We start from the raw sequence: 26,359 nt of genomic DNA on the forward strand, positions 1-26,359 counted from the left end.
TCCATGTAAACAAACACACACTGGGCATGCGTCACTGGAATAATGGAGGACTGTCTTTTCTACCCGGACTGATGATGTCTGTATTTCTACTCTACTACCTGTGATCTGAGAAAAGAACAACTCGTCGACATTTCAGCGTGTGTAAGTCGATGTGTGACACTTTAGAATCAGTTTGTTTGCAGGAAGGTGGCACTAACTCAGCAACAAGCCGCGGTGGCTCGTCGGTTAGCTGAGAGCGGAGGCAGCTGTCAGATCTCAGTCCGCTACTCACAGCGTTAGCTCAGGGAGTTATTACCGGGGCGACTCGCATTGTGTGTACATGTTGGTGACTTGCTGTTTATCGCCGGATATGAAAGAGGTTGGGTTTTTGTTGACTACACTTTTGATTCCCGAGACGCAAATCAAGCTATCTTGCAGCTAGCATGCTGGCTAACGGACTAGCTAAATATTTTTGCGAGGAGCAGCGCTGTCAGTGGGCCACGGTGTGTGACTGACGTGGTAATCAGCCAATCCGAGACTGAGGATCAGAGCTAATCAGGATTGTATCCAATCACCGTTAACGGGCGCCTCCCCGAATCTTTTCCGAATAACGTTCAAGTCCGTAATGGCAGAGTTGTTACGGTATGTTGCCCGTTAGCGAAAAGTGCATCCTCTCGGCTGGTGAACTGGAATCTAAAATATCTCTGTAATGCACATCACGTGAGTAATGTAGTCACATTGGAGGGCTATGAGAGAGGGAACTTTGGTAATGGTGGTAATGGTGGTAATGGTGGTAGTGGTGGTAATGGTGGTAGTGGTGGTAATGGTGGTAATGGTGGTAATGGTGGTAGTGGTGGTAATGGTGGTAGTGGTGGTAATGGTGGTAGTGGTGGTAATGGTGGTAATGGTGGTAATGGTGGTAATGGGATATCTGTAATTGTTTGGGTGAAGTTGTTCCAACAAATACAACAAAGCTTTCACGAGCCAGTGTTATGACTCTGGGCTGTCCAGGCAGTTGATCCATCACTGGTTTAAAAAATGGATTTCAGGTATAGTGGCTTCTGTTCTTCTTCTGTGGTCTGGGGTGGATAAATAAAGATTCGCAAATCTGGAGCAGGAGTCTGTGTGTTAATGTTAATCTGATGGAGGGCCTGTTATAATGTGGTTCATGATGGAGAAAGACAGTCATTTTGTCCTTTTTGCAGCTTTTACAGATTGACTTGTTAACCCTGTCCAGGTTTGAACTAGGTGTAGACTAGATGACATGTAGTTTAACCACATTGATCGGTTGGCTTTTATCACCGAATTTATTGTTGCGTTCTTTCTTTTCAAAATCTTTACACTAGATTGGACAGTGGACAGTAAACGGGGACATTATCTAGAATGTCAGAGTGGACTGGTCTCTGGTTTGACAGACAGAACACATGAACCAGAACAGTACCACAAACCCACCTTTGCTTAATAATACCAAAAAGTATTATCCCTTTACTCCAGAATCTAAGAACAACTTCAGCAGTGTGCTTGATATGGCCTGTTACTGTCAGGTGTTGACACAGAAATAACTGATGCATAACGGGTTCCAAGCTCAACGAGTTTAAGAAGAAACTGCTCTAAAGTGAGTCAGACACTGTCAGACATGTAACCTACATGTTTTCATCATCATTATGTCCATGTTTTCCACTATTCAGAGTCGAGGTGGAAAGAACAACAACCTCAAGATGACCACAGACCCACCAGCCCAAAACCTGGGCACCAGGATAATGACGTTCACCCCCTCCAAAGAGGAGTTCAAGGACTTTAGCCGGTACATTGCCTACATGGAGTCACAGGGAGCACACAGAGCTGGAATGGCAAAAGTGAGTGGGGTCTGTGGTACTGACTGATTGTTTCTCCTTAAATGAATAATGTGTGTTACAGCTTATACTGTATGTAGCTGGGGTAATGCTGTTTAATAATAAAACAGGGCGTCATTATTAGCCATGCTGCTTGGCTCAGTAGTCAGTAGTTCATAGTAATTAGCCAGGCACATTACCTGAACCACAGAAAGAGAGTAGCAGACACTTGTTGTGAATCTTAGTGTTAATGTGTTTCTTATTTTATTTTATGTATTGTTTATTTGTACAGGGACAAGTATGTAGCATAAACAAATGCCACACACACATTTATAGCCTAAGATAATTTGCAGTTCTCGTCCCTAGATCAGCCTTTTAAAATACTGCAAACTCAACAAATACACAGTGTGGTTTTAGCACTTCCTGTGGCTGCTTCACAGTAAAGCCTTCCAAAGTAGATCATCGCTCTTTTCTTTTACTGTTAAATAACTGCACAAATTGTTAAGGTTGCTGTGGCGGCTGCACAGGATTTAACTGAATGAATCCACAATGTGTCAGTGTATCAGTGGGATTACTCGTACTCTAATAGATCACATAATGTACATCTCTACGGTAGGGCTGAATGATTAATTGCATTTGCGATAATATCGCGATAGGATAAAACGCGATTTTCTAACCGCAACTTGCGCGATTACAAGGTGGTCACGTGACGCGGGCGAAAGAGTGGAGAACTCGGCTGCATCAACTTTTCATGCTGCCATTTAACCTGTTGCGCAATGGCCTCTGGCTCAACGGAACAGTCAGAAACTGACACAGCTCAGACTTTAGTCAATAACCGAGTTCATAGCCAAAGATATGATGCCTCTCAGCACGGTGACCAAGCCTGGGTTCATGGCATTGATAAATACGCTTGATAAACGGTACAGTATACCCTCCCGTTGGATCATTATGGCTGGCAGTGCCATACTAATAGTGAACTTTAGTCTTTTTGGTGTGTTGTTGTTGTGTACTTGAGATAAGTGAGGTTGATCTATATTATAATATTCAAATTGTTTTTTTTATTGTTTTTATAGAGGAAAATTCTATGTTTCAGTCGTGTGAGATGTTACTGACTTGGGAGCAGTAAGATACATATAATTTTAAATTATATTTTTCTTAAGACTGTAAATTTTGCACAGTGTTTACAAAGTGCATGCCTTTGTTTAAATTACTTAAATGCACAGTGGCAAAGCCACAGATGTTTCTGTAATGAGCAGTTCAATAAAAATGTCATTTATTTCAAGTCATACATCTTTTAATTGAATTCTAACAAATAGGCACAGCCTATGGGAAAGAACATTTTACACTAAATGTATCTAACGTTGTGTTGGTCATATGTAAATCATTCATTATGTTTTGTTGGGAAAAAAACAGGATAAAAAAAAATAAAAAATCGTCCAGCCCTACTCTACTGTGCTAATTCCATTATTCAATCCGGCAGTTCATTCTAATTGCATTTACTTTGACATTTTTTCGATCGCTGTTAAGCTATTGTCAGAGGAACTCAGCACTCCTTGCAGGTGTTTCACATTAAAAGCCTACCAGGAAATGGACAGTACCTGTTGTCTTGATAAATTTAGGATAATGTTCCAGTACTCACCACTCTGCTGCTCTCAACTTCTCTTCTCGAACAAAATAGCTGTTTTCACTCTGTCTCTGTCCTGTTCTTGTGTTGCAGGTTATTCCACCTAAAGGCTGGAAACCCAGACGAACATACGATGACATCGATGACCTGGTGATTCCTGCTCCCATTCAGCAAGTGGTGACGGGCCAGTCAGGACTGTTCACACAGTACAACATCCAGAAGAAGCCGATGACCGTCCACGAGTTCCGCAGGACCTCCAACTTGGACAAGTCAGTTTACTAACTGCAATGTTTCTCACACAGTGACAGTAAGATTAGAAAGCAGACAGCCTGGTACTGTATGTGATTTAAGTAAGCCTGTCACTTTGAGTACTAAACGAGCTCATTCCTTGGACTTAAAATGGTTTTCACTCAGTATCTCAAAACATTTCTCCCTGTAGGTTTTGCAACCCCCGATACGCAGATTTTGATGAGCTTGAGAGGAAAGTTTGGAAGAACCTGACCTTCAACCCACCTCTTTATGGGGCTGATGTCAGTGGAACGCTGTATGACCCAGTGAGTGGTAATGGGTTGCATAGATCCACCAACTGGAGCTTCTATCAGTTCATTGTGTTACAATACACCATTCAGCTTAATGCTCACAACCATCTCTAATCATATCTCGTTCTCCTGATCAGTGTCACTGCGACTTACAACCTCTTCTGAATCCCGTCTTTACAGGATGTGACTGAATGGAACATTGGCCGTCTCAATACCATTCTGGACACTGTGGAGACCGAGAGCGGGATCAAGATCAAAGGAGTCAACACACCGTACCTCTATTTTGGCATGTGGAAGAGTGCCTTCGCGTGGCACACAGAGGACATGGATCTGTACAGCATCAACTACCTGCACTTTGGAGAGCCAAAGTCCTGGTACAGTCAGCGCCACACCCTCACACTGCTGGACAGACACGTCACACATTGTTCCTGCTGTTCAGCTTCTCACTGCTGCAACATCTGTTTTAATAACCTAAATGTCAGATTTAAAAAAAACCTATGTGTCTATATGCAGACATACAGTGGTGTGCAGATGCAACAATGTGAATGAAAAACATCTCACAAGATCACTGATTGGGAGATAATGAGATACATTCTTCTGTTCCTCTTTAATAACAGGATTTCAGTGCTTTACAGACAATTTACCCAAAATACCCTGGAAAGTGATGAAGATAAATCTGCAATGATTAGTCCCTTTAATTGAAATGTTATTAATATGTTTACAGTCATTCACACACACTCAACATTATTTTGGAACATTAACTTATTGTTTTTCTTTCTTTTGTCATTAATAATTGCAGTTCTGAAATGAATAATCCTCAACTATTTTGATAATCGATCATTATCAACCAATCATTTTCCCAGCAGAAATTGTGTAGAAATGTGAACATTGAACATTAGACTGTTGGTTCCCCTTAAACTCATTTGTCACTATTTTATGACATTTTATAGACTTAATGATTAATCAAAGAAATAATGTGCAGGTTAATCTATAATGACATTGTTAGTTACAGCCCTAGATATTTGTTGATGAATGAGTTGGTGGTTCCAGCCAACGACAATAATGCTGCAACAAATGATGACCTTCAGGGCTCCAGAGGGCGACCAAAATTTTTAACAGTGCGACTAATAATTTTTCTAGGTCGCACTGGTGCACCAGGGTGAAAACATAAATTTATTTCGCAAGCGCATCATCTCTCTGTGTTCTCCTGTGACCGAACTCACACACTCATGGTAGGATCATATCGTGTTCTAAACCAAAAAGAGACAGAGCTCGGGCGGGTCTTTGCCTCTGATTGTCTGTGGTCCTGGTCACCTGTGTCCTGGTCTTTGCGCGCTACGTGTGCGAGAGTAGCTGACTAACTGAAACGGAAAAATAAAATAAACGCAACAAAACGAGGGAAAATGAAGAGAGGCAGAATTATTGAAAGTTTTTTCATTAAGAAAACCAAGCCTACAACCAGCCCTACTACTATAATCCCATCCATCCCATTAGTAGTAATCAGGTCATCTTTTATTTGGAAATGTTTTATTTTGCTTAGTGTTTTAGTTTGAAATGTTAAACTTCAGCTCAGTGAAGCACTTTAAACACTTTATTTTTCTTTTTATATATAATTGTGCTTCAAATAAAGACAAGCATTTCTCTACAGCTTATTCTTGTTTAAAAATCATTCACATTATATGAAAGTTATGGAGAGCGATAAAAAGGTGACCTTACGGCGTTAAAGGCGACGCAATGAAAAATGTGGGTGCACCTAAATTTTCAGTGCAACCAATGCAAAAAGTTAGTCTGGAGCCCTGCCTTTTGTGAAGATGGGAATGTTCACCTGTATTTAAGAGGAGTTCTTGTTCTCTGTGATTATTACTTACAATCTGTCACAGTCATCATTGTATTTGATATATTTGTGCTTCTGTTGCTCTTCAGGTATGTTGTTCCACCAGAGCACGGGAAAAGACTGGAACGACTAGCCAAGGGTACGTGATGGGTTCTTGCCGAACTTTAGTTACAACAGACACTCAGCACATTTGTCTCTTCATCTTCATCTTGACAATGAAGATGCGACAAGTCACTTGAGCTCATCATGCTCAGTGGTTTTAAAGAGGAAGTCAAAACTGCTTTCAGTCACCTTCTAGGCTGTGTGGAAAGTACCTCCGTAACAGCAGTTATGTTTAGATGTCCTCTTTAACACAACACACTGTTGGTTGTTGTTGTTGTTGATGTTGATTATTTCCTGTATTTCCAGGTTTTTTTCCAGGGAACGCTCAGAGCTGTGAAGCCTTCCTTCGCCACAAGATGACTTTAATTTCACCCTCTATCCTGAAAAAATATGGCATACCGTTTGAGAAGGTGACCTTTCATTTACCTTGTGTTGTGCTCATGACATTATGGAGAAATACAGTAACGTCTCTTCTGTGGGTTTAACAATTTGATTGATTATTATTAAGGTGAGACACACACACAAAAACATCTTTTTTCATTTGCCTATTTGAACTTAAAATCCCTGAAAAACTATAAAAAAAAAAATAATAATGGTCTAAAGCAGTGGGGAAGTTTCATGGTTAAAATGTTTCCCTATTCACCTGTAGTGTCTCTTAAATAATGATGAGATGAAAAAGTAGTGGAAAGTTTCAGCTCTTGTAATTGTGTTGCTCTTATATCCAGGTCACCCAGGAGGCTGGGCAGTTCATTGTGACGTTCCCATTTGGCTATCACGCTGGCTTCAACCACGGATTCAACTGTGCTGAGTCGACCAACTTTGCCACCCAGCGATGGATCGATTACGGCAAACAGGCCACACTGGTACACAGAAACATAATTTAAACAGCTGTGAATGTTAATCCAGTGGTTTTGGTAACACCGAAACAAGACTTAATCTCCCACCTGTAGTCTTTTTTTTTTGTTGTTTTAGTTGTGATCCACTTTATGTTAACACTGACTTATTTACCATTCCCTTGATAAGCAGTTGGATTTATTTGTAGATCTTTTGAATTATTGCCAAAATCACATATCTGTCATCATAAAATCTCGTATCAGTGTCAGTAGCTTTACTGTCTGAGTCTGACTGGAAGCACACTGAGACCCTCCTTTTAAAATGGCCTTGGTCCTGTTGTTGTACACACGAGAACTTGATTTTTACACCAAACTAAATGAACATTGCATTGTTTTGTACTGCTTTGAGTAGCATAGTCCAAACCAAACTAAAAGTGTTGATCTTTGTATTCCTCCCAGTGTTCGTGCCGTCAGGACATGGTGAAGATTTCCATGGATGTGTTTGTACGCAAGTTTCAGCCTGATCGTTACAAGCTGTGGAAAGCAGGGAAAGACAACGCTCCCATCGACCACTCCAAACCCACTCCGGAGGCTACTGAGTTCCTGAAAGGAGACAAGACCGAGCCTGTGAAGAGTCCCAGTGAAGCTGGATCTGAGGAGCCCACTACACCAGTCCAGGAGGACAAAAGGTCTGGATTTACACTAACACTTCTCTTACACTGTCATTCACTGGTTTCTCCACTGTAGATGCGACTCGTAGGCCATTGACAATCCATTTATTGTTATGAAATACAAAATACATGAACAAGTTTTACTTAAATTGTTCACATTACATAGTTTTGTCATAAATTACATAAACACAGTCAGTTATTTTAGTCAAAAAAATGAATGAAATGCCTTCACTCTAGAGGTGTAAATTAGGAATCACTTTGCTGATTCAAACTGTTTTATGGAGTTCAGTTTAACGATTCGTGGTCATTGACTATGAAATTTGTTCACCTTTTTCCTAAGCTAAGCAATCACACCTCTGTTTACATGCACTTCAGAATGTACAAAAGTAAGTGAACGCATCACTGTTCATACCATGGCAACAATCAGTTCTGATTCTGAATGTCTTCAGTTCAGTAGGACATTCAACTAAGTTAAGTCAGTTTATTTATATAGCACAGTAGGAAAACAACGTGTTTTTTTACACAGTAAAAAGAAGAAAGTACAGTGTTTGACATAAAAACACAATGACACGTATTAACATACTTAAAACACATTGGAAAATAAGAAAAAAATTAAAGCTGCAAGCAGCGTTGGGCGGGACCTCGCACTCTACGCAACTCGGGGTGTGTTGCGGCTGCGTCACGTGCCGTCGTAACACGTGCGGACCACAACATAAAAATTTCACGTAGATCTGCTCAGAATCGCCACACAGTGCTTTCTTTCTGTTGCCAGTAGGTGGCGCTATCACTATGTCTGAAAATATTGTCATGTAGACGTGTTCAAGGCAGGACTATTATAAAACACGTTTCATCAAGATTGGACCACGTACGTTGAAGTTATGAGGACGTGTTCAGGGCGAGACTGTTAAAGAATATATAAAGTTTATTGGAGATGGACATTGCACACTGAAGTTATGAGTGCTGTTTTATGGCGAATTGGCTGAATTCGACAAGTCGTCACTGGCACGGGGTTTGACGTACAGTCACAAATAGCTCAACTTTTCATCTACAGTTTGTATTACCACAGAATTCAAAATGGCCAACTTTGACGGCATGCCACGGACACGCTCTTCAACGTACATGCACAAATAGCACAACTTTTAATCAGCAACATACTTTGACTGTACAGAACAATTTTGAAGCCGATGTGATAAATTCCCTAGGAGGAGTTCGTTCAAATACAACCCGAAAAGTTCGCCGAAAGTGAAAATGAAAACCAAAATGGCCAACTTCCCGTGGGGTTTAGGGTATGGGTTCAAGAGGCTTTTTTGTACGTCTCGGCATGTTACACATGCCTACCGAGTTTCATACATATCGGTGAAGCGTGGCGCCAGGGCTTCTTTTTTAAAATCCTGTAGGAGGCGCTACAAACACGACAAACACGATTTTTTGTATGTGAGCTACAGGCACCAGTCTACACGTGCCCTGTGAATTTCATATTCATAACTATTACGGTCTCCGCACAGTGATTTACCATGCCACCAGAGCGCCACCTAGTGGCGGATTGTTGACACATTTATTAGTGAGCCTCAGGGAGCCATGGGCAAGCATCATACCAAGTTTCGTTTTAATCACACGTGCTGATGCGGAGATATAAACTTCATTTTAAAGAGCGCCACCTTGTGGCGATGGCCTGAAATTAGGCGGAAGTGGGCGTGGCCTATATGGGGAGATTCAGCTTCATTCACCGAACGCGTGTATATAACGTTTTTGAATGTGCGACAAACTATGCAGAAGTTATTAGCCTAAACGCACTTTTTATGATAGTAGCGCCACCTAGTGGCCGGCCCGAAAGCGACGCAAAGAATATCCAATTTTTCACCGGGCCTGACCAGTTTGCCAAATAAAACAGAGTTTTCGTATATATTCAGGCGGGCAAAAACGCAGTCAAAGGCGCTAAAAATAATAATAGGTAAGAAGAAACACAGCAAAAACAATAGGGACCTTCCAGTTGATACTGGCTCGGTCCCTAACAAGTGGATTTTTAGCCTGGATGTAAAACATTCAGCGGTAGAAGCTGATCAAACATGTAGAAGGAGGCAGGCCCAGCTACAGAAAAAGCACATTTACACCTTAAACAACATAAGACCTCAGTGTTCTAGGAGGAGTTGGGCATGTGATCGTTCTGACATATGCTAGAGCTAGCCTACTTACAGCTTAAAAATCAAAAGTAAAATCTTATCTATTAATTCTAAATTTTACTGGTAACCAGTGCAATGACAAACATTGGATAAAACCAGAGTGATATGGCACGAGTAGTTGCCTTCAGTTCAGTACTAAACTAGCCTATACTCTACAAGCACTAATAAGATTTACAGCTCAGCAGCCAGCTATTTGTGACTGTTATGACATTATGATTGTTTCTGTGGCTTTTGCAGTCTTTTAATAACCTTTATAAATGAGCCACAGTGACATGGTGATTCAGGAAAGTCCGTTCACTTCAAAGATTCTCTGTTTCACACAGAAAAGTCGCTTTGCTGTCACTAGTTTAATGTCAACCAGTGTTTACCTTTGAGTCCTGTTGGACATGTTTTTACTGAAGTCTCCCATGCATCAGTCCAAAGCCTCAGACGGGAACAAAGCGTCAGCTTGAAGCTATTGAAGCCTCCGAAGACATCAAACCTGAGCTTACCATGAAGGAGACTGAGGAGGTGGAGCCAAAGAAAGCCAAGCTGTCACGTAAGGAGTCTCCGACTAAAGTCCCCATCAAGCCAGATAAAGGTAAAGCACAGTTCGTAGTTTTTATCAGCTTTTGTGTTAACCAAAAAAATAAGTTCAGTCTAAGAGTAGAAACTAATCTTCAAACCCTAAGAAAAGGTTTTTTGAATAACAGTATGTTTATAATCAGAGCTTTTAGAGTTGTGTATTGTGGTGATACAATATGTATCACAATAGAGGGGTTATAATTCTACACATTGTGATACTGTAAGCAAGGCTATTTATTGCCTTTTCTTTTAATGAACATGCAGAGAATCTAAGTAATAAAGTTTTACATTTCTATGCAACCAGAGTAGTTGGAGCTGCATTTTTTTTTTTTTGGCCCCTTTTTGACCCGATTGCCTATTTTTTCTTGAAATAATAATAATAAGTGCTTTGGTGTTATATCTTCTGGAGTTAGATCAATAGCCCTACAAGTGTACACTGCAGAACCATAGGTAAATGAGACATAAGTAATCCTACAATGGACCAAAGGACAAGGTTTTGGTTTAAATTGTCAAAAATCTGCTGAACTTGAGATTACTTTTAACAAAGAATGTTGTGCCAGCTGGTAGTGTAGTGTAGAGGGACACAGATATTATGACATTGTGCAATTTTGTCTCAGGAACAAACTAATACACATAGGGCTGCAACTAACAATTATTTTCATTTATTGTGTTCAGGTTTTTTTATTTTTTTTTATTTTATTTTTTATTTTCTCGATCAATCATCGTTTAGTCCGTAAAATGTCAGAAAACTGTTTAAATGTTTACCAAAACCCAAGGTGACTTCCTCAAAGAATTTGGACATTAAAAAATGAGTCAAAGATCGATCGATTATCAAAATAGTTGGTGATTAAATTACAGCAGCACAGGGGCTCAGTGGTCTTTCCCAGCTGGGGGCAGAGCCTTTCTGTGTGGAGGTTCCCCGTTCTCCTCATGTTTGCGTGGGTTTCCCCCTCCATCAGAAAAATGTGTTAGGTAGTTCTCCTGTCAGTTCTCTTAACCACGACACTGCCTTAGATCTGGGTGCTGTACAGTGGCTGCCCACTGCTTCTAGTAGTTAGGATGCACTGTGGATGATATGATATATGGTAAATGTGACACTACAGTTGATTCTGTTCCATTCTATAATAGTCGATCATTTAAGCCGTTGTCATCAATTGTTGCAGCTCTATATGTAATACACTTAGTATCAACAGTTGCAATAATGTATTTCATTGCTGTATTGCTTTCAGACACAGTGAAAATCAAGCCGGAGCCTAAGAAGGAGAGAGACACCAAGCTGCAGACTAAATCCCAGTCCAAAGCCAGCACCAGGAAAACTTCAAACAGACGAAGCCCTTCAAAAAAAGAGAAGAACGGCGTGTCGACTGCAGACATCGGTCCTCTGGAGCCCATTGAGAGTGAGGCGGCGGCCCCCTGCTCCGAGGAGGCGGGCGGCAGCGAAGAGCCTCAGCTGGGCAGCAGCTGCAGCCCGGCACACAAACTGTTTCAGAGGACACTGAGCCCTGCGGACGTCCTACATGTTCACAGCTACGCCAAAGGAGACTACGGAGAGGGAGAACCCCTGCCCAAGGAGGAAAAGAAGAGTGAGGGTAGTGACAATGAGATGGAGAAAAACAACAGACACGTTAGCAAAGCAGTGAGTGGACACAGATATTACACACATTTAATACTGTACTTTGTTAATGGACCATAATTATGGCATTGTTCATGTCTGAGCCTCTCAGCTGTAAGTTGTGTACTCTTTACATTTACTATTGATTATTTTAACAACCATTGGTTCACTTCACTTTATACTGTCTGCAGGGTCTTAAAAGTAAGCCTTAAAAATATATTGGATTAATGGAGTTAATCTTACCTACTTTACTACTACTACTACTTACTTACTTATTTACTATAAAGTTTTTCAGTAGGGAGAAATGTGTATTGATCATGCTGTAACAACTACAAAATGAATCAGTCATGGAACTCCTACTTACTATACTGATTTTTCATCATAACCCTCATACTGCTTTTGCCAGTATGGACGTAAACTAGTTATTTAAGCAACACTAAGTAAGGTTGGGTATTTGTTGCGATGGCACCCCCAGTTACAATCCCACTGTGGTTAATAGATTTACATTTGTTATTATTACATTACTTATGATCAAAAACTAGCGACTCAGGCAAGTGCAACAACACCAGACATAGCAAGCAGCTAATATTACTGACTAGTCCAACAGCAAGAAGGCTAGCTCACCATCTGTCTGCAGCCTTTTATTTCACCAAGCTTTCAACAACCAAGTCCTACATTTACTCTTGAACAACAGCTTCTCTCTCCTTTTCTCTTCTTAGCTTCTTCCGTGTCCTCTTAGGTCTCTTTGCCTCTGCCATTAGCTGTTTCCACAGAAGCTGCTGAGCCCAGTTACATTGCCCGCTTGCCTGGCTACAGTTGTTGAACAACACCAGCTTTGCTCTCCGTCAGTATCCCTACCCCATCCTAGAGGTGGGCGATATATATCGTTTGCGATAATATCGTCATTGTTGTTTTGACGATGTGCAAATTTCCATTATCGAGTATTTAAATTACTTCGCCAAAAATATTGGAACGCACGTGGAAACTCCAACTTAATACACGGTGCAGCAACGCTCTCTACAGCATGGCAGGATTCAGTCACATGACTAGTGGGCCTACATGATCACATGACATGATCACATGACCTCTCGCTAGCATCCTCCTTGCAACAGTTTAGCAGTGCGTTGTGATGGTAGAGAGAAAATGCAAACACCTCCAGTCCCTGAAGCTACCGGTACTTCAGATGATTAGTGCCGAGACGTGGGTCTACCTCTCTGGCATGGAAATGGTTTAGTTACAAAAACAGCGGCTACATTTGGCAGCAGCTAGTTTACTGTCCATCAGAAAACTAAATTTACAAAGAGTTGAGGCGGAGCAGCTGGAGAACATCAGAGAGAAAACCAGAAAACATTTCCTCCATCAATTTTCAATTCAATTCAATTTTATTTGTATAGCACCAATTTATAACAGAAGTTATCTCAGGACACTTTTCAAATAGAGCAGGTCTAGACCGAACTCTTTAACATTAATTACAGAGACCGAACAGTACCACCATGAGCAAGACCTTGGAGACAAGGGCAAGGAAAAACTGCCTGTTAAAAGGCAGAAACCTAGGACAGATCCTCCGGCTCTAGGTGGGTGGTAGTCTGTCTCGACCAGTGAGGGTGAGGGTGAGGGAGAGGGAGGGAGAGAGAGAGAGAGAGAGAGGGAGAGAGAGAGGGAGAGAGAGAGAGAGAGAGAGAGGGAGAGAGAGAGGGAGAGAGAGAGAGGGAGAGAGAGAGAGAGAGAGGAGAGAGAGAGAGAGAGAGAGAGAGACAGACAGACAGACAGACAGACAGACAGACAGTTGCACAGCAACAACAGTAGCAACAACTACACTAATAGTAGTGACTGATGATGATGAACATGATAACAGCAACAATGGGAGACAATAAGCAGTGACAACAGTAACAACAGTAACCGTAGCAATAATAATACTTATAATAATAATAACACTAATGTCAATGATATTAGCAATGGCAGTCAAGCAGGACCATGGTAGGAGGCTCCACCAGGATCCATGAGAACCTGCGAGACGAGAAAGCACAAGAACTCCGGGGAAGAAGTGAAGTTAGTAACATGCATTAATGGCACATGAATGAGTGCAGGAAGAGAGGAACTCAGTGCACCATGGGAAATCCCCCGATAGTCTAGGCCTATAGCAGCATAACTAAGGGATGGTTCAGGACTCACCTGATCCAGCCCTAACTATAAGCTTTATCAAAGAGGAATGTCTTAAGCCTACTCTTGAATGTGGAGAGGGTGTCTGCCTCCCGAACCACAACTGGAAGCTGGTTCCACAGGAGAGGAGCTTGGTAACTGAAGGCTCTGGCTCCTGTTCTACTTTTAGAGACTATAGGAACCACAAGTAGCCCTGCATTCAGAGAATGCAGTGTTCTAGTGGGGTAATAGGGTACTATGAGCTCTTTAAGATATGAAGGGGCCTGACCATGAAGAGCTTTATAGGTGAGGAGGAGGATTTTAAATTCTATTCTACATTTTACAGGGAGCCAATGCAGAGAAGCTAGTACAGGAGAGATGTGATCTCTTTTTCTAGTTCCTGTCAGTACTCGTGCTGCAGCATTCTGAATTAATTGGAGCATCTTAATGGGCTTATTGGGGCAACCTGATAATATATAAATATGATACAGTTTCACCAAAATCACTGACATAGTTGGTGGTGTGTTCACCTGTGTGCTCACTGCCTTGAGACACTACAGAAACAACACCTAAAGACAAAATAAAGATGGTAAATACTCACTGTGATTAGTTATGTGGAGCACGTTTTAAGTCAGTAAGCAGGAATGTAAAACTACCAGTGTGGTCTTTTTGAAAAACTTCCTAACAGTAGTTGTGTCTCTCCAGCAGGTGGCAGAAGAGTTGGCTGAAGACGGAGAGCTAGAGAGTGATCTAGGGCAGCTGCCAGGCCACCATCCGCTCATAAAGGATGGCATGAGTGATGAAGGTCTGTCTGCTACAACTTGAGGGGGATGCCGCACTTAATATGGATGCCCAACATGTAGAAAGGTGTTACCTGTAGTCGCTATTTGACCTAATTGTGTTAACTTGGTCGTTGTGCTTGTCTGTGCCTCAGAGGCTCCACAGGAAGCACCTCCGGTAGAGGAGGGTGGTCTGGAAGGGGAGAGCTGGGCCAAACCTCTGGCCCATTTGTGGCAGAGCAGACCTCCCAACCTGAAGAAAGAGAGGGAGTACAACCAGCGCATCGGCTCCAAACCTCCATACTGCTCCATCTGCATGCTGTTCCACATGTACCAACAGGTGATCTGCACCACAGCACACTCCCAGCACCAGTTGCCCCCGACCTCTATTGAGCTACACCAATATATAGACAAAGCATTATAGAGAGCAAAAATGTCTTTTGTGCACAGAAATACCTAAATAGTGCTCAACATAACATTGATAATGTCATCATCATCTCTGTGATTGAAACATTTTTGAGCATTTTTAACAAAAAGTGTGGCGTCTGTGTTGTCTGTCAGACTGAATGTGCAAACAGTGTAGACGGTCCTGTCATGGTGGCTGTTGGGCGGATGCGGACCAAACCTCTGATCCCAGAGATGTGTTTCACCACCACCACAGAGGAGGACTCTGAATGCGAGGAGCAGCCCGTCACACCTCACCTGGAGGAAGACGGGACCAGCCTCCTCATCAGTTGCTCTCAGTGCAGCGTCCGGGTTCATACCAGTCAGTACACACACACACACACACACACACACACACACACACACACACACACACACACACACACACACACGGTTGCAAATATGCACAGCCTGTATGTGCATGAACAGAGTATGCTCACACTAACCCACTCAACTTTACTGGTCTTATTTTCTCAATTTTCTGCTCTGACTAACCACTGCCTGAAGGTGGCAGCACATGCTAACAGACCTTCTTATAGACACACTACAGCAGCGTGTCAGACTGTGTCTTTGTGTTTGTATATTCCAGGCTGTTACGGTGTGGATCCAGCCAGTGTGAGCAAGGAGTGGAAGTGTGCGCGCTGCAAGGCCAACGCTATGACTGAGGTCAGTGAAATCTCCCCAGTGGATTTACTCTACCTGCTGCCTTGTTGTTTAATTGGAGCCTTCTTGGGGTTAAGTGTCCACTCTAATGGTCCACTGTTAACTGATCTACATCTCTTGTACTTCACCAAAAATATCCCAAAATAAATTAAAGAAATGATGACATGAACAATCTTATCTGTCTATATATCTATATAATTGTGATGAGTCTGTAAAGGAGTCAAATAATGAGTGCAGAGGGGTCCTGCACCCAGCACATGTGGTACTGAGATACATCACAGCTGTTGGCATTTGGTAGTCTGAAAAAAAATAACTGCAGTTTATAAATGACTATCCTCTGGAGTTTTAGATGGAACACGTACTGTTATATTGTGTTGCACTGGAGATGTATATAACAACATAATACAGCCATAAGTCATATATTAAGCTGTTTGACCCACATTAACGTGAGCTTGGCAAAGCTCAGTGGATATTCAAGAATGTATAAAACCATAGTTCTGTGTTAGCTGTTGGTAATTACCTCAAACACATTTCCATGCCAGTGTAGCTGTAGTCATTGGTTTTAATACTGGCTGCAAATAAAATATACTCTTAGTTGACTGCTACTAGCTACAATAATGGCTGATTTTGCTCTTTGCTGTTGGTGATTGATCACATGTTGTTTCTGCAGAATTGCTGTTTGTGTTCGCTGAGGGGCGGAGCCTTGCAGAAAGCCAACAACAACAAGTAAGTTGTTCTAAAATTATACTTTTTCCTTTCCCAATGCCTGTGCAACATCTGTACTTTGAGATTGGTTCTTTATGCTTGATCTGGAGAACATTAACTTATTCAGCTTAAACTGGTTTAAAGGACTAAGCTGCCTTAGCCTTAAAAATCAACCTGTTTTTCTTTTGCTGTATCTTTTAGCTAACAATGGTGAAAACAAGTATGTGAACAAGTATCTCCAAAGCCATCAGTCGTATTTAACAGGAATCAGCTGTCAATCCATCAACACATTGTCACATTGTGGATAAATATCATAAAGGGTGAATGAGGTTCCTGGAGAACCATAGAAAAGAATGAGGCCTGTAAACCATATAATACAGTACTTAAATAACATCACAATAGCACACAACAGAAGGACCAGAAACTTCTAAAATCATTACATTACACTCCCTGTGAATAGAATGTGTGTTTGTGTGTGGCCAAGTGTACTAATTAGTTTCAAAGTGATTTATAAAACGGACAGAATAAGCAGCTTACTGCTTGATGAAGCTAGTGTGTGTGTGTGTGTGTGTGTGTGTGTGTGTGTGTGTGTGTGTGTGTGTGTGTGTGTGTGTGTGTGTGTGTGTGTGTGTGTGTGTGTGTGTGTGTGTGTGTGTTGCAGGTGGGTACATGTGCTGTGTGCAGTGGCTGTGCTGGAGGCACGCTTTGTCAACATCACTGAGAGGAGTCCTGTGGATTTAAGTGGAATCCCTCTGCAGAGATTTAAACTGGTGAGAACACTCCCACTTATACTCTGGATGATCTACTGTTGCATTCTAATTTACAGCTGGTATTCAGGTAGTGTGGGAGCCGGCATGAACAAATACAGGCAGAAGTAAAATCACCTGTTCTGAAAATGTACAATGTACAGCACCATCCGTACAACCAGTCATTTTCTTCCCTAATTACCTGAATGTTGATTAAATATGTATTAGACACAATGAAATAACAGGTGTGGCCTACTAGATTTGGCACATGTTCTTTTTAACAAGCTTCTTGATCCAAATACTTAAGGTCCAGACCAAATGCAACACAAAAGTCACTGTTCTTGGTAGAGCAGGAAATATTAAACTATACTGAGATGGTCAAATATATCTCAAAACTTCAGGTGTACAATGTGGGAGATTTCAGGTATAAAGGCTCAACTCAAATTAACACTGGTCCTTGTGTGTTAGCTTCACCACCACTGATTCATTTGAAATGCGCTGCGGACTCCTATGTTTTAATCTCTGACAGAAATGTTACTACTGTAAGAAGCGGATGAAGAAGGCTTCTGGCTGCTGTGTACAGTGCTCTCATGGCCGTTGTCCCACGGCCTACCACCCCACCTGTGCCCAGGCTGCCGGAGTACTCATGCAGCCAGATGAATGGCCCTTTGTGGTCCACGTTACCTGCTGTCGACACAAAGGCCCCACTCAGATTGAGGTAAGGAGCCGCTGAGGATCCGGTAAACTCTTCTTTAAGGATGTACTGTGAACTAGAGATGGACTATTAACACTTTTTCACAAGCATTGTCCAGTATTGTTACATTAGACTGCCCCAAGGGTCAGAATACTGAAGCAACAATGTAATGTCCTGTGTCTCCTCTGACAGCGCAATAAAGCAGCCATGCATGAGCTGACTGTGGGACAGAAGGTCATATGCAAGCACAAGAACGGACGCTACTACCAGTGTGACGTGGTGCAGCTTTCTAAAGAGACCTTCTATGAGGTCAACTTTGATGACGGTTCCTTCAGCGACAATCTCTTCCCGGAAGACATCGTGGTAGGGGTCGCTATTTAATTCAATCTTTTTCTTTTCATTTAAAAGTGTGTTCACAGGAAGTAAAAATCTAGAAAACCTAGTACATTAATCCTCATATCAATGTAGTTTGGTCTGTTTTGACTTATGATTGTTCACTTCTGTTTAATTTACTGCCCATCTAGATATTCAACTGCAACTGTGAGATTTTCTGTATTTTCTGTCCATCAAGGACTTCATTTGTTGTACTGTACTGGCTTTCATCACATATTGTTGCAATGATAATACCCCAAATTCTCAATTAGTGGCCTTTATGGACCTCAGTGGCCTTTATTTGGTGGGATTATATTCCAAACAGGCCTTTTTTTTCTAATTTCCCCAGTTCCCCAGTTAAAGCAAACTCAAAACTTGATCCTTGTTTATAGGGCTGCATGGAATAGTTTGAATCTTCCTTCATAACGTCAGCTTTCAAATCAACTTTTTTTTATTTTTGCTGGTCTATTCATTCTGCTTAAACCCTGTATTTCTGCACAATTGCTGATAAAGATTAGGCGACACTAATATTCTTAGTATTTGGGCCAATTCAGACCAAATCATGCACTGTGGTGAAAACATTCCTTCCTCCCATTCATTTTAAATGGGACCCCTATCCCTGCAAAAATGCATGGACCTGTACAAGAGAAATTGGAACAGAAGGTTTGGAGAAACGCAACCCACACTGTAGTAAAACATCAGCAAGTGTTTACATTGATCAGGAGTAGGAAGAAACGAGAGCGGCAAAGACTGCTTTTATATGAGAATTGATATTTTCTATATTTGATTTGCCCATGTTTAACTATCGTACCACAAATTAAACAGTTTCATTTTAATAACTTAACTTTAATTTGGCATGTACAGGTAAAGTAAAGTTTTCATTAACACTTCAATTTAAATTCTGCGTCTGCAAGTGCAAGGGAAGAAAAGGTTGTGTGTGAGTGTTCAGTCCACCATACACACCTCACAATACAAAAACATACATTTTGTTATTGTCCAGTTTGCTCAGAACTCTGCAAAATGTTTTTTGTTTAGAGCCGAGACTGCGCTCAGCTTGGACCCCCGCCCCAGGGTGAAGTGGTTCAGGTGCGGTGGACAGACGGCCTGGTGTATGGTGCCAAATTTGTGGCAGCTCATGCCATCCACATGTACCTGGTAAGACTATTGTTTGCTTTGTGTCACATAAAGTTTGACTAACCTATTAATATCACAACAGCCGAAAAATTCGTAATCTAAAGAACACAACTGAATTGAATTGAATACACTGAAGTAATCGAGAAGAAGTAATAACTAGATTCAGCTAGACTCTAGCCCTCAGCAGAGTACAGATCTCTGCCAGGTGTGTCTGAGAACATGTGGGTGCGGAACAGAGTGTGCATACATAGGTTTTGATTGGTTGGTAGACTGATTGGATCCTAGTTAACTTGGCTGTTTCTTTGTAAAACACTGACATGTCACAAGGCTTTACCTGCAGTGATTGTGAGCAGGTCTCAGGAGTCCTCCCTACTGCTCCTAACCTCTCTGGTTTTAGTGATTTGAGTACTAAAGTTAGGATTGACACACCCCTCATTTTAACGAGTCTGTCTTAACTTGGCAGTCAGGAGCTACGTTTAGTCCTAGAATGTTCTGCCTTCTATGTTTGGAAAGAACTGTTCCAGCACAATCACTGCACACAGAAGCTGCTCACACTTCTCAATTGCTCAATATGTTTGTTTCCACTTTTGTTCTGAAGTAATGTGATGTTGGCTGTTGACTTCTCTTCAAATCATTCCTTATTTTTTTGTTCTTATTATGAAGTTGGGCTGCAACTAATGATTATTTTCATTATCGATTAATCTGTTGACTATTTTCTTGATTAATCCATCAATTGTTTGGTAAAATATCAAAATGATGAAAAATGTTGATCAGTGTTTCCCAAAGCCCAAGCTGACGTCCTCAAGTGTCTTGTTTTGTCCACAACCCAAAGATATTCAGTTTACTGTCATAGAGGACTAAAGAACAAAGAAAATATTCACATTTAAGAAGCTGAAATCAGAGAATTTGGACATTATTAAGTTGGAAACTTGGCTCAATTCGTGTTTGACTGTAATGCTACATGTGTGGAATGTAGGTGGAGTTCGAGGATGGGTCACAGCTAACAGCCAAGAGAGATGATGTCTACTCTCTGGATGAGGAACTCCCCAAGAGAGTCAAATCCAGACTGGTAAGTGCAACCCACACCACACACACACACACAGACACACACACAGACACACACACACACACACACACACACACACACACACACACACACACACACACACACTCACACAGAATATTTTTTGGTGAATGATGTATGATGTTTGTGTGATGAAAGATGTGTAGAAGGTGTGGCAGTGCTGTCATGCAGTCCTGTGTTTGTCTCTGCAGTCTAAAGCGTCAGACATGAGATTTGATGGGATCTTTGAAGAGAAGGAGATCATCAAGGAGTCAAAGAGACAAAGGGTGATCAACTCACGTTACAGAGGGGACTACATAGAGCCTGTGATTTACAGAGCCATCATGGAGTAACCCTCGCTCCCTGTCTGCTCACCCACACACCACCAGCACTGACAGACTGAACTGTGCTCACTGTACCTTAACTTAGCAGCTAGCCACTGAGAGAGTGTAGCTCCAGACGACTTCCTTCAGGACCCACTATGGACTGTTCTCTATTTTTTACTTCTCGTTCATATGTCTTTGTTGAGTCACAGAGAATTCTGTTTGCTTTGTTTGACTGCGATGAAGTTAAGTTTTTCCATAGGACTCCACACAGTAGGATGGTAGCCTGGCAGTACATAACAATAGGAAGCAATATTTACATTTGTTCAATAAGGTAGCATTGTGACAGGAAGGTACCGTTAAAAAAGACATGGCTTGAGTTTAACCTCTAAACTATAGTAATGTTAAATGAATTCTTCTTCACTGAACATTTCAATCAACTCTGCTACTTGAGTGTTTTATAAGTTTAAAGGATATTTGCATTATTTTATTTTTTTCCTGCTGCCGTTAGTGCCTGCAATACGGAGCCTGACGGGTATCAAAGCTAAAAGTTTGGATTCATTTGTACCCTCGTTTGTAGAATCTGTAAATGACTCATTTTTGCCTTCAAATTCTTATTGCTATTATTGTGGCCCTTCCACACTCATAATTAATCATTTGTGTGCCCAGATTATTAATTTGAGGGGTTGGTTTACTAAATAGTTTGCTGGAATTATCTTAAATGTTGCACTAGGACTGGGCAATAAATCAATGAATTCAAATGTATGTTTTTAAGACAAGACAATAAATTTAGATTTAAGCTAGGAATGTTACAATGTGGGGATGTACAGCTGCTGAGGACTGTAAAACAAGCCCCAATCCACTCTGGTCACTCATCTACACAGAACATGTAGAATTATTTCTCCATAGTATTCCATATGAGAAGAAGGTAACCCTAGTGATAAGACATTACGGTGGTGTTTCATGTCGCCTTGTCTTTTGTGGTTTGTTTTTAGGAAAAATAAAATATTTTTAGGCCATGTCACCCAGGCGGGGAAAATAATTCACTGATTAATTCAATCTTTCTTTAATTCAACAAAGATTGAATTAATCAGTGAATTATTTTCTCAAACAATCGACTGCACACAGGAGAAGTTGTAATCAGTAAATCTTGCTTGGAAAATGACTAAAACAATAATTGTCTGTCAACTGACTAAACGATTAATCGTCTTACTGTTTCCATTCTAGAAATGCTACCCCTGATACCTGCCAGGCTCCATGTTCTGAGGAGGCTGGACTAAAGTTCTGCCATGCTAGTTTGATTGAAAAACAACTTTATTTAGGAGCATGCACCGTGTGAACGTACTATAAAAAAGAAAATAATTAAAGCTGCAGTAGGTAACTTTCATAAAAATCTTTTTTCATTATTGCTGAAACCTTCACTATATCCTGACAGTAGCACATGAGACAGACCAGGCCTGAACGGAAACAACCAATCAGAGCCCAGAAAGATTCCCAGGGCATCAAATACAGACAGTTTAGGGCACTGGGAATGAGACTCAACAATCAACTAAGCCTCCAACCCAAAGTTTCTTTCTGTCTTTCTTGATTCTGATTGGTTGTTTCTGTTCAGGCCTAGTTGATTCTTTCAAATGTCATTAAGATCTGTCTCATGTACTACTGTCAGAACACTGAAGATTTCAGCAATAATGACAAAAAGTTACTTTTATGAAAGTTACCTACTGCAGCTTTAAGGCCTTAAAGCCAGAGTTGTCATAAGGCTCTACAAGGCCACAACATTACAGGATAATGCAGCGGCTGTAAAACGGTGGACTGCAGCTGATACTGCAGCTCTGTATAGTACATTAGTGGTTCGAAATATCCATTTACAAGTAACCAAATGACCAAAAAGCATTGGAAACACTGGTTTGTAAGGCCACTGGCTATTCCCTGGTTGGTAATTAGGCCTTGCTGTCTGGTACTGCCAAATTTGAGATCCAAACCTTTTTGCTTAATGTCATGGATTACTGTTAGCTGTTTCTTTTGCTCCTCCCACTAGGCATTGCATGTCTACTTTCAGCATAGATGATTTGCACAATCAGAGAAAGATATTTCTCAATAAATGACAAAACCAACACAAGCTCCATCCTAACACAAAGAAAACGGTCCTGTATCCAACCTGTAAGGTACTGAATGGGTCAGGTAGTGGGGCTGTAGGCTGGACCCATCAATGACCTCTTCAGCGCTCAGCCCCATTTACTTACAGAAAATGACATCAGAGTTTACAAAGCTACTCTTTACAGGCAGAAATCAGAAAACAAAATTGCACTGGCACTATCCTTGAATTAAAGAAATACTTCACCCAGACAGTTGGAGTCGGCGAGCTACTTGCCTGTGACAGCAGCTGGAATGATGGACAAAATGTCCTCATTCATGGAAAATAAAAAGTAGCGGCCAATTTCATGAAATACGAAGTTACAGGGAGATTATTTGCAAACAAAAACACTTCCAAGTACTGGGTTAGGTTTTAAGTCTTTCTATGCTAGTTCAGGGACGATACCAGAGTTTCTGTTCTGGCGCTTTTGCGCCAAGTATTGAGTACTGTCTGCATTTTGAGGTGGATATCAATATTTTTAGAAAATGTTCAATAAGGATTGGTTGAGGAAGGCATTAACTAGTGACCTGCAACAGGCTAATCTTATTTCCTATCTATCTCTTTTATAAGGTCCATTCACTAGCTTTTCCCAGGGCTTTCAACTGCAGTTTGAAGCTCTGAAAAAGCTAGTTAGTGGCCTTTGAGTAGAGATGGGAATTCATAAGATTTTTGATACCAATGCCGTTATCGATTCTGCTTATCGCTCCAGTTCTTCCTTGATTCCTGATCAATTTTCTGTGTGGAAAAAACTGAACACAGTGTAGAAACAGAGTAAAGCAAATGCATACATGTGATTCAGGTGTGAAAAAAAAAAAGCTCCACTGTTAACCCTTTCATTCACGTTTTCTTAGTCAAAAATAATCTGCTAAACCTGCAGATTACCAGCAGTACAGACACTGGAGTTTGACGTCACTGTTTTGCGCAATGGTCAGAAAAACGTGCTGGCATTGATAAAGGAATTGATCATCTCATACGCTCCTATCCCTACCTTTGAGTTGAGATTATCCTGTAATACATACATTTGAAATTCTAAAAAATGTGACCAAGATACATATTGAGTGGACACGGATGTGTTACAATGTAAAGATAGATTTGCCACAGTTTGATACAGTTTTGGACATACTGAGCATAAAAGTGGAATAATGTCAGAAACTGGTCACACTGGCCAGTAGTAACTTTTCCCCAGCATTCCAGACTATATGGTTATAATAAATGGATACAAAACTAATAATACATGGGCGAAGTATTTCTTTGATTGGGAGCGATGCCATTTAAACCACTGATTATGCCTCCTCTTTACCTGTAACTATGAACTGCATTCCTTTAGGTTTAATGTGGTAGAAGTGAATATAGCTTTTACATGTTGTTTTTACCAGCCTATTTATTAAGGTGCTTTGAAAAAGTAACCTCTGCATTACAGACTGGAGTGTGCGGTAGTACTGGGGAGGTCGAGGTCGATGATGTATGTTCTATTTTTTCTACGGTATATAGATGAATTTTAAAGAACCCATTCAGATTTTTAACGCGCTTTGTCTACCCAGTTGTTTCCTAACTCTTCTACTGAAAGTTGTGCGTTGCACTATTATTTAAGTCCAGTTTGCGAGGACATTTGAATAGTTGTGTGCTGCCATTGCTAATTTGTTAAAAACCTGTTTTAGAATGTTAATTGTACATTTATAAAAATGTCTTACGGATTGTGTGCCCCTCCCTCTTGGCCGAGCTCACTGATCACGCTGCACTGGAACAAGGAGGCCCTTTAGATGCCTGTCAACTTGTTCTTGCTGTGGTGTGAGACTGCAGACAGAGGAATGCCAGTTCAGACACCCTGCTTTCATCAGTCCAGTGGAGGATGAATTTATTTTATTCATAAAGTATCAATAGAGTTGTACATGGGGAGGGGGGATTTTCTATTCTATTTTATTGCTTTGTTTTGTAAAACATGTTCTATGTGTATTTTCACAGAGACCTGTGGAGTAAATGTCATGTAGTCTATTTTAAGATGTTGCCTGTTGAACCAGGAGACGGGCTGTCTGTTCTTGTTGTCTCCTCCTGAAGAGATATAACTGAACTTCCAGATTATCATTCAAGCATTTTGTAAAATTCATTTGTTTGTTTCAGTAAAGAAATCTGCTTCAGCGCTATTCGCCTGTCTTCTTTCACTCACTTCTTATTAATATTTATTTTAGGGCTGTGGCTGTGGCTCAGAGGTACAGCGGGTCGCCCACTAATCGGAAGGTTAGCTTTTCTCACTGCATGTCGAAGTGTACTTGAGCAAGACACTGATGTTCATACACATGAGTGTGTATGAATGATTAGTTTCCGTTCTGGACAACAAGAAAGGCGCTATATAAGTACAGTCCATTTACCATTTCAACCTTTTACCACTGATTGTGGAATTTACGAACGGTGTTGGGCTAGTTAATCAAAAACGAATTTATTAATCCTTACTCTTAAAAAGTATTATCACTATATTACTTCCTGCCAACAGTAATATAACTTTTCTGCTACTCCCCACGAAATTAGTAACTCTGTCTCTTCTCCCCAAAATTCAGACTTACGACGATTTAAAATCCAGTTTTGTTTGTTAAAATAAAATGAATGGAATATTTCCAGCTGTTCCAGCAATGTTACTAATCATTTTTTGGAGGGTAACTATATTATCACTTTTGGCACGGATTGAATAACTTGAATGCGTTTGGGAGAGAGGGATTTGCCCTCAGCTGTGATCACATGTCCCAGATATATTACACATGTATGAGCAAACTGCAGTTGAGACAGGCTAGTCTTATGCTCATTGTAGGCTAAATGTTTTATATACGTATATACAGCTATATACAGCTTTATACAGATGTGATTGATATGGAAGATTGCACAGGTTACAGCAGGAGGTAGCAGCATGGTGTAAAAATAAATATTTGCACAAAACGAAACAAAAAAGATATATATACACACACACACACAGCAGTAACTTAGTGGAAAATAAAATCTATATATGTATATCTAAATATGTATGTGAACTGAATACAATGATGTCACATTTGCATGCTTCTTGTGATGGGCTACAGATCATATCGAGGAGAAATTTGTGACATCGAGCAGAATTAATTGTATATTTGTGTGAAACTTGAGGCACACATGGATGCACCAAAGCATTTACTGCTTGTAGGTCTTGACCAAAATGCCACTTGGTTGGTTGACCTTCGTCACAGATTTTCTTCATGGAAAAATTGGGCGTGCGGACAGGAGACTCATTGCAGGGAACAATGACTCCAGCCTGTAACAATGATTCAAAAACATATGAAATACCTTCGAGCTGCTTCTTGTTTGAGTGGGAATTGCTTCATGCAGGGGCGGAAATCCGGAATTTTTTTTTAAACAAGCTTTCTACTTCCT

General features: G+C 40.9%; 1 protein-coding gene and 1 long non-coding RNA gene across 4 annotated transcripts in view; one reads left to right on the forward strand and one right to left on the reverse strand.

The window, feature by feature from the left end:
* LOC127350846 (uncharacterized) overlaps window positions 1-13,364 on the reverse strand; it is a 45,187-nt gene extending 31,823 nt beyond the window's left edge. Inside the window, exon 1 of the long non-coding RNA XR_007880658.1 lies at window positions 13,321-13,364. This is a non-coding gene — a long non-coding RNA (uncharacterized LOC127350846). The remainder of the gene's footprint in view (window positions 1-13,320) is intronic.
* Window positions 1-25,107, forward strand: kdm4aa (lysine (K)-specific demethylase 4A, genome duplicate a). 3 transcript variants are annotated; one of them, XM_051377763.1, is made up of 22 exons: window positions 1-141; window positions 1,668-1,835; window positions 3,529-3,704; window positions 3,875-3,989; window positions 4,155-4,348; window positions 5,898-5,947; window positions 6,217-6,320; window positions 6,636-6,773; window positions 7,203-7,432; window positions 10,011-10,174; window positions 11,388-11,794; window positions 14,615-14,714; window positions 14,844-15,028; window positions 15,250-15,454; window positions 15,722-15,798; window positions 16,466-16,521; window positions 17,162-17,270; window positions 17,776-17,964; window positions 18,133-18,303; window positions 19,348-19,467; window positions 20,423-20,515; window positions 20,722-25,107. In XM_051377763.1, the coding sequence occupies exons 2-22, from the start codon at window positions 1,698-1,700 to the stop codon at window positions 20,860-20,862; spliced, it is 3,162 nt and encodes a 1,053-aa protein (XP_051233723.1). In that variant the 5' UTR covers window positions 1-141; window positions 1,668-1,697; the 3' UTR covers window positions 20,863-25,107. The 3 variants fall into 3 exon arrangements, with proteins under 3 accessions (XP_051233723.1, XP_051233724.1, XP_051233725.1); XM_051377764.1 differs by having other exon boundaries at window positions 14,618-14,714; XM_051377765.1 differs by lacking the exons at window positions 14,615-14,714; window positions 14,844-15,028; window positions 15,250-15,454; ... (6 more) ...; window positions 20,423-20,515; window positions 20,722-25,107 and adding an exon at window positions 13,724-14,566.
* Window positions 25,108-26,359: the final 1,252 nt, after the last annotated feature.

This window comes from Dicentrarchus labrax, unplaced genomic scaffold, assembly GCF_905237075.1.
Source record: "Dicentrarchus labrax unplaced genomic scaffold, dlabrax2021, whole genome shotgun sequence".
In the NCBI taxonomy this organism is placed as follows: Eukaryota; Metazoa; Chordata; class Actinopteri; family Moronidae; genus Dicentrarchus; species Dicentrarchus labrax.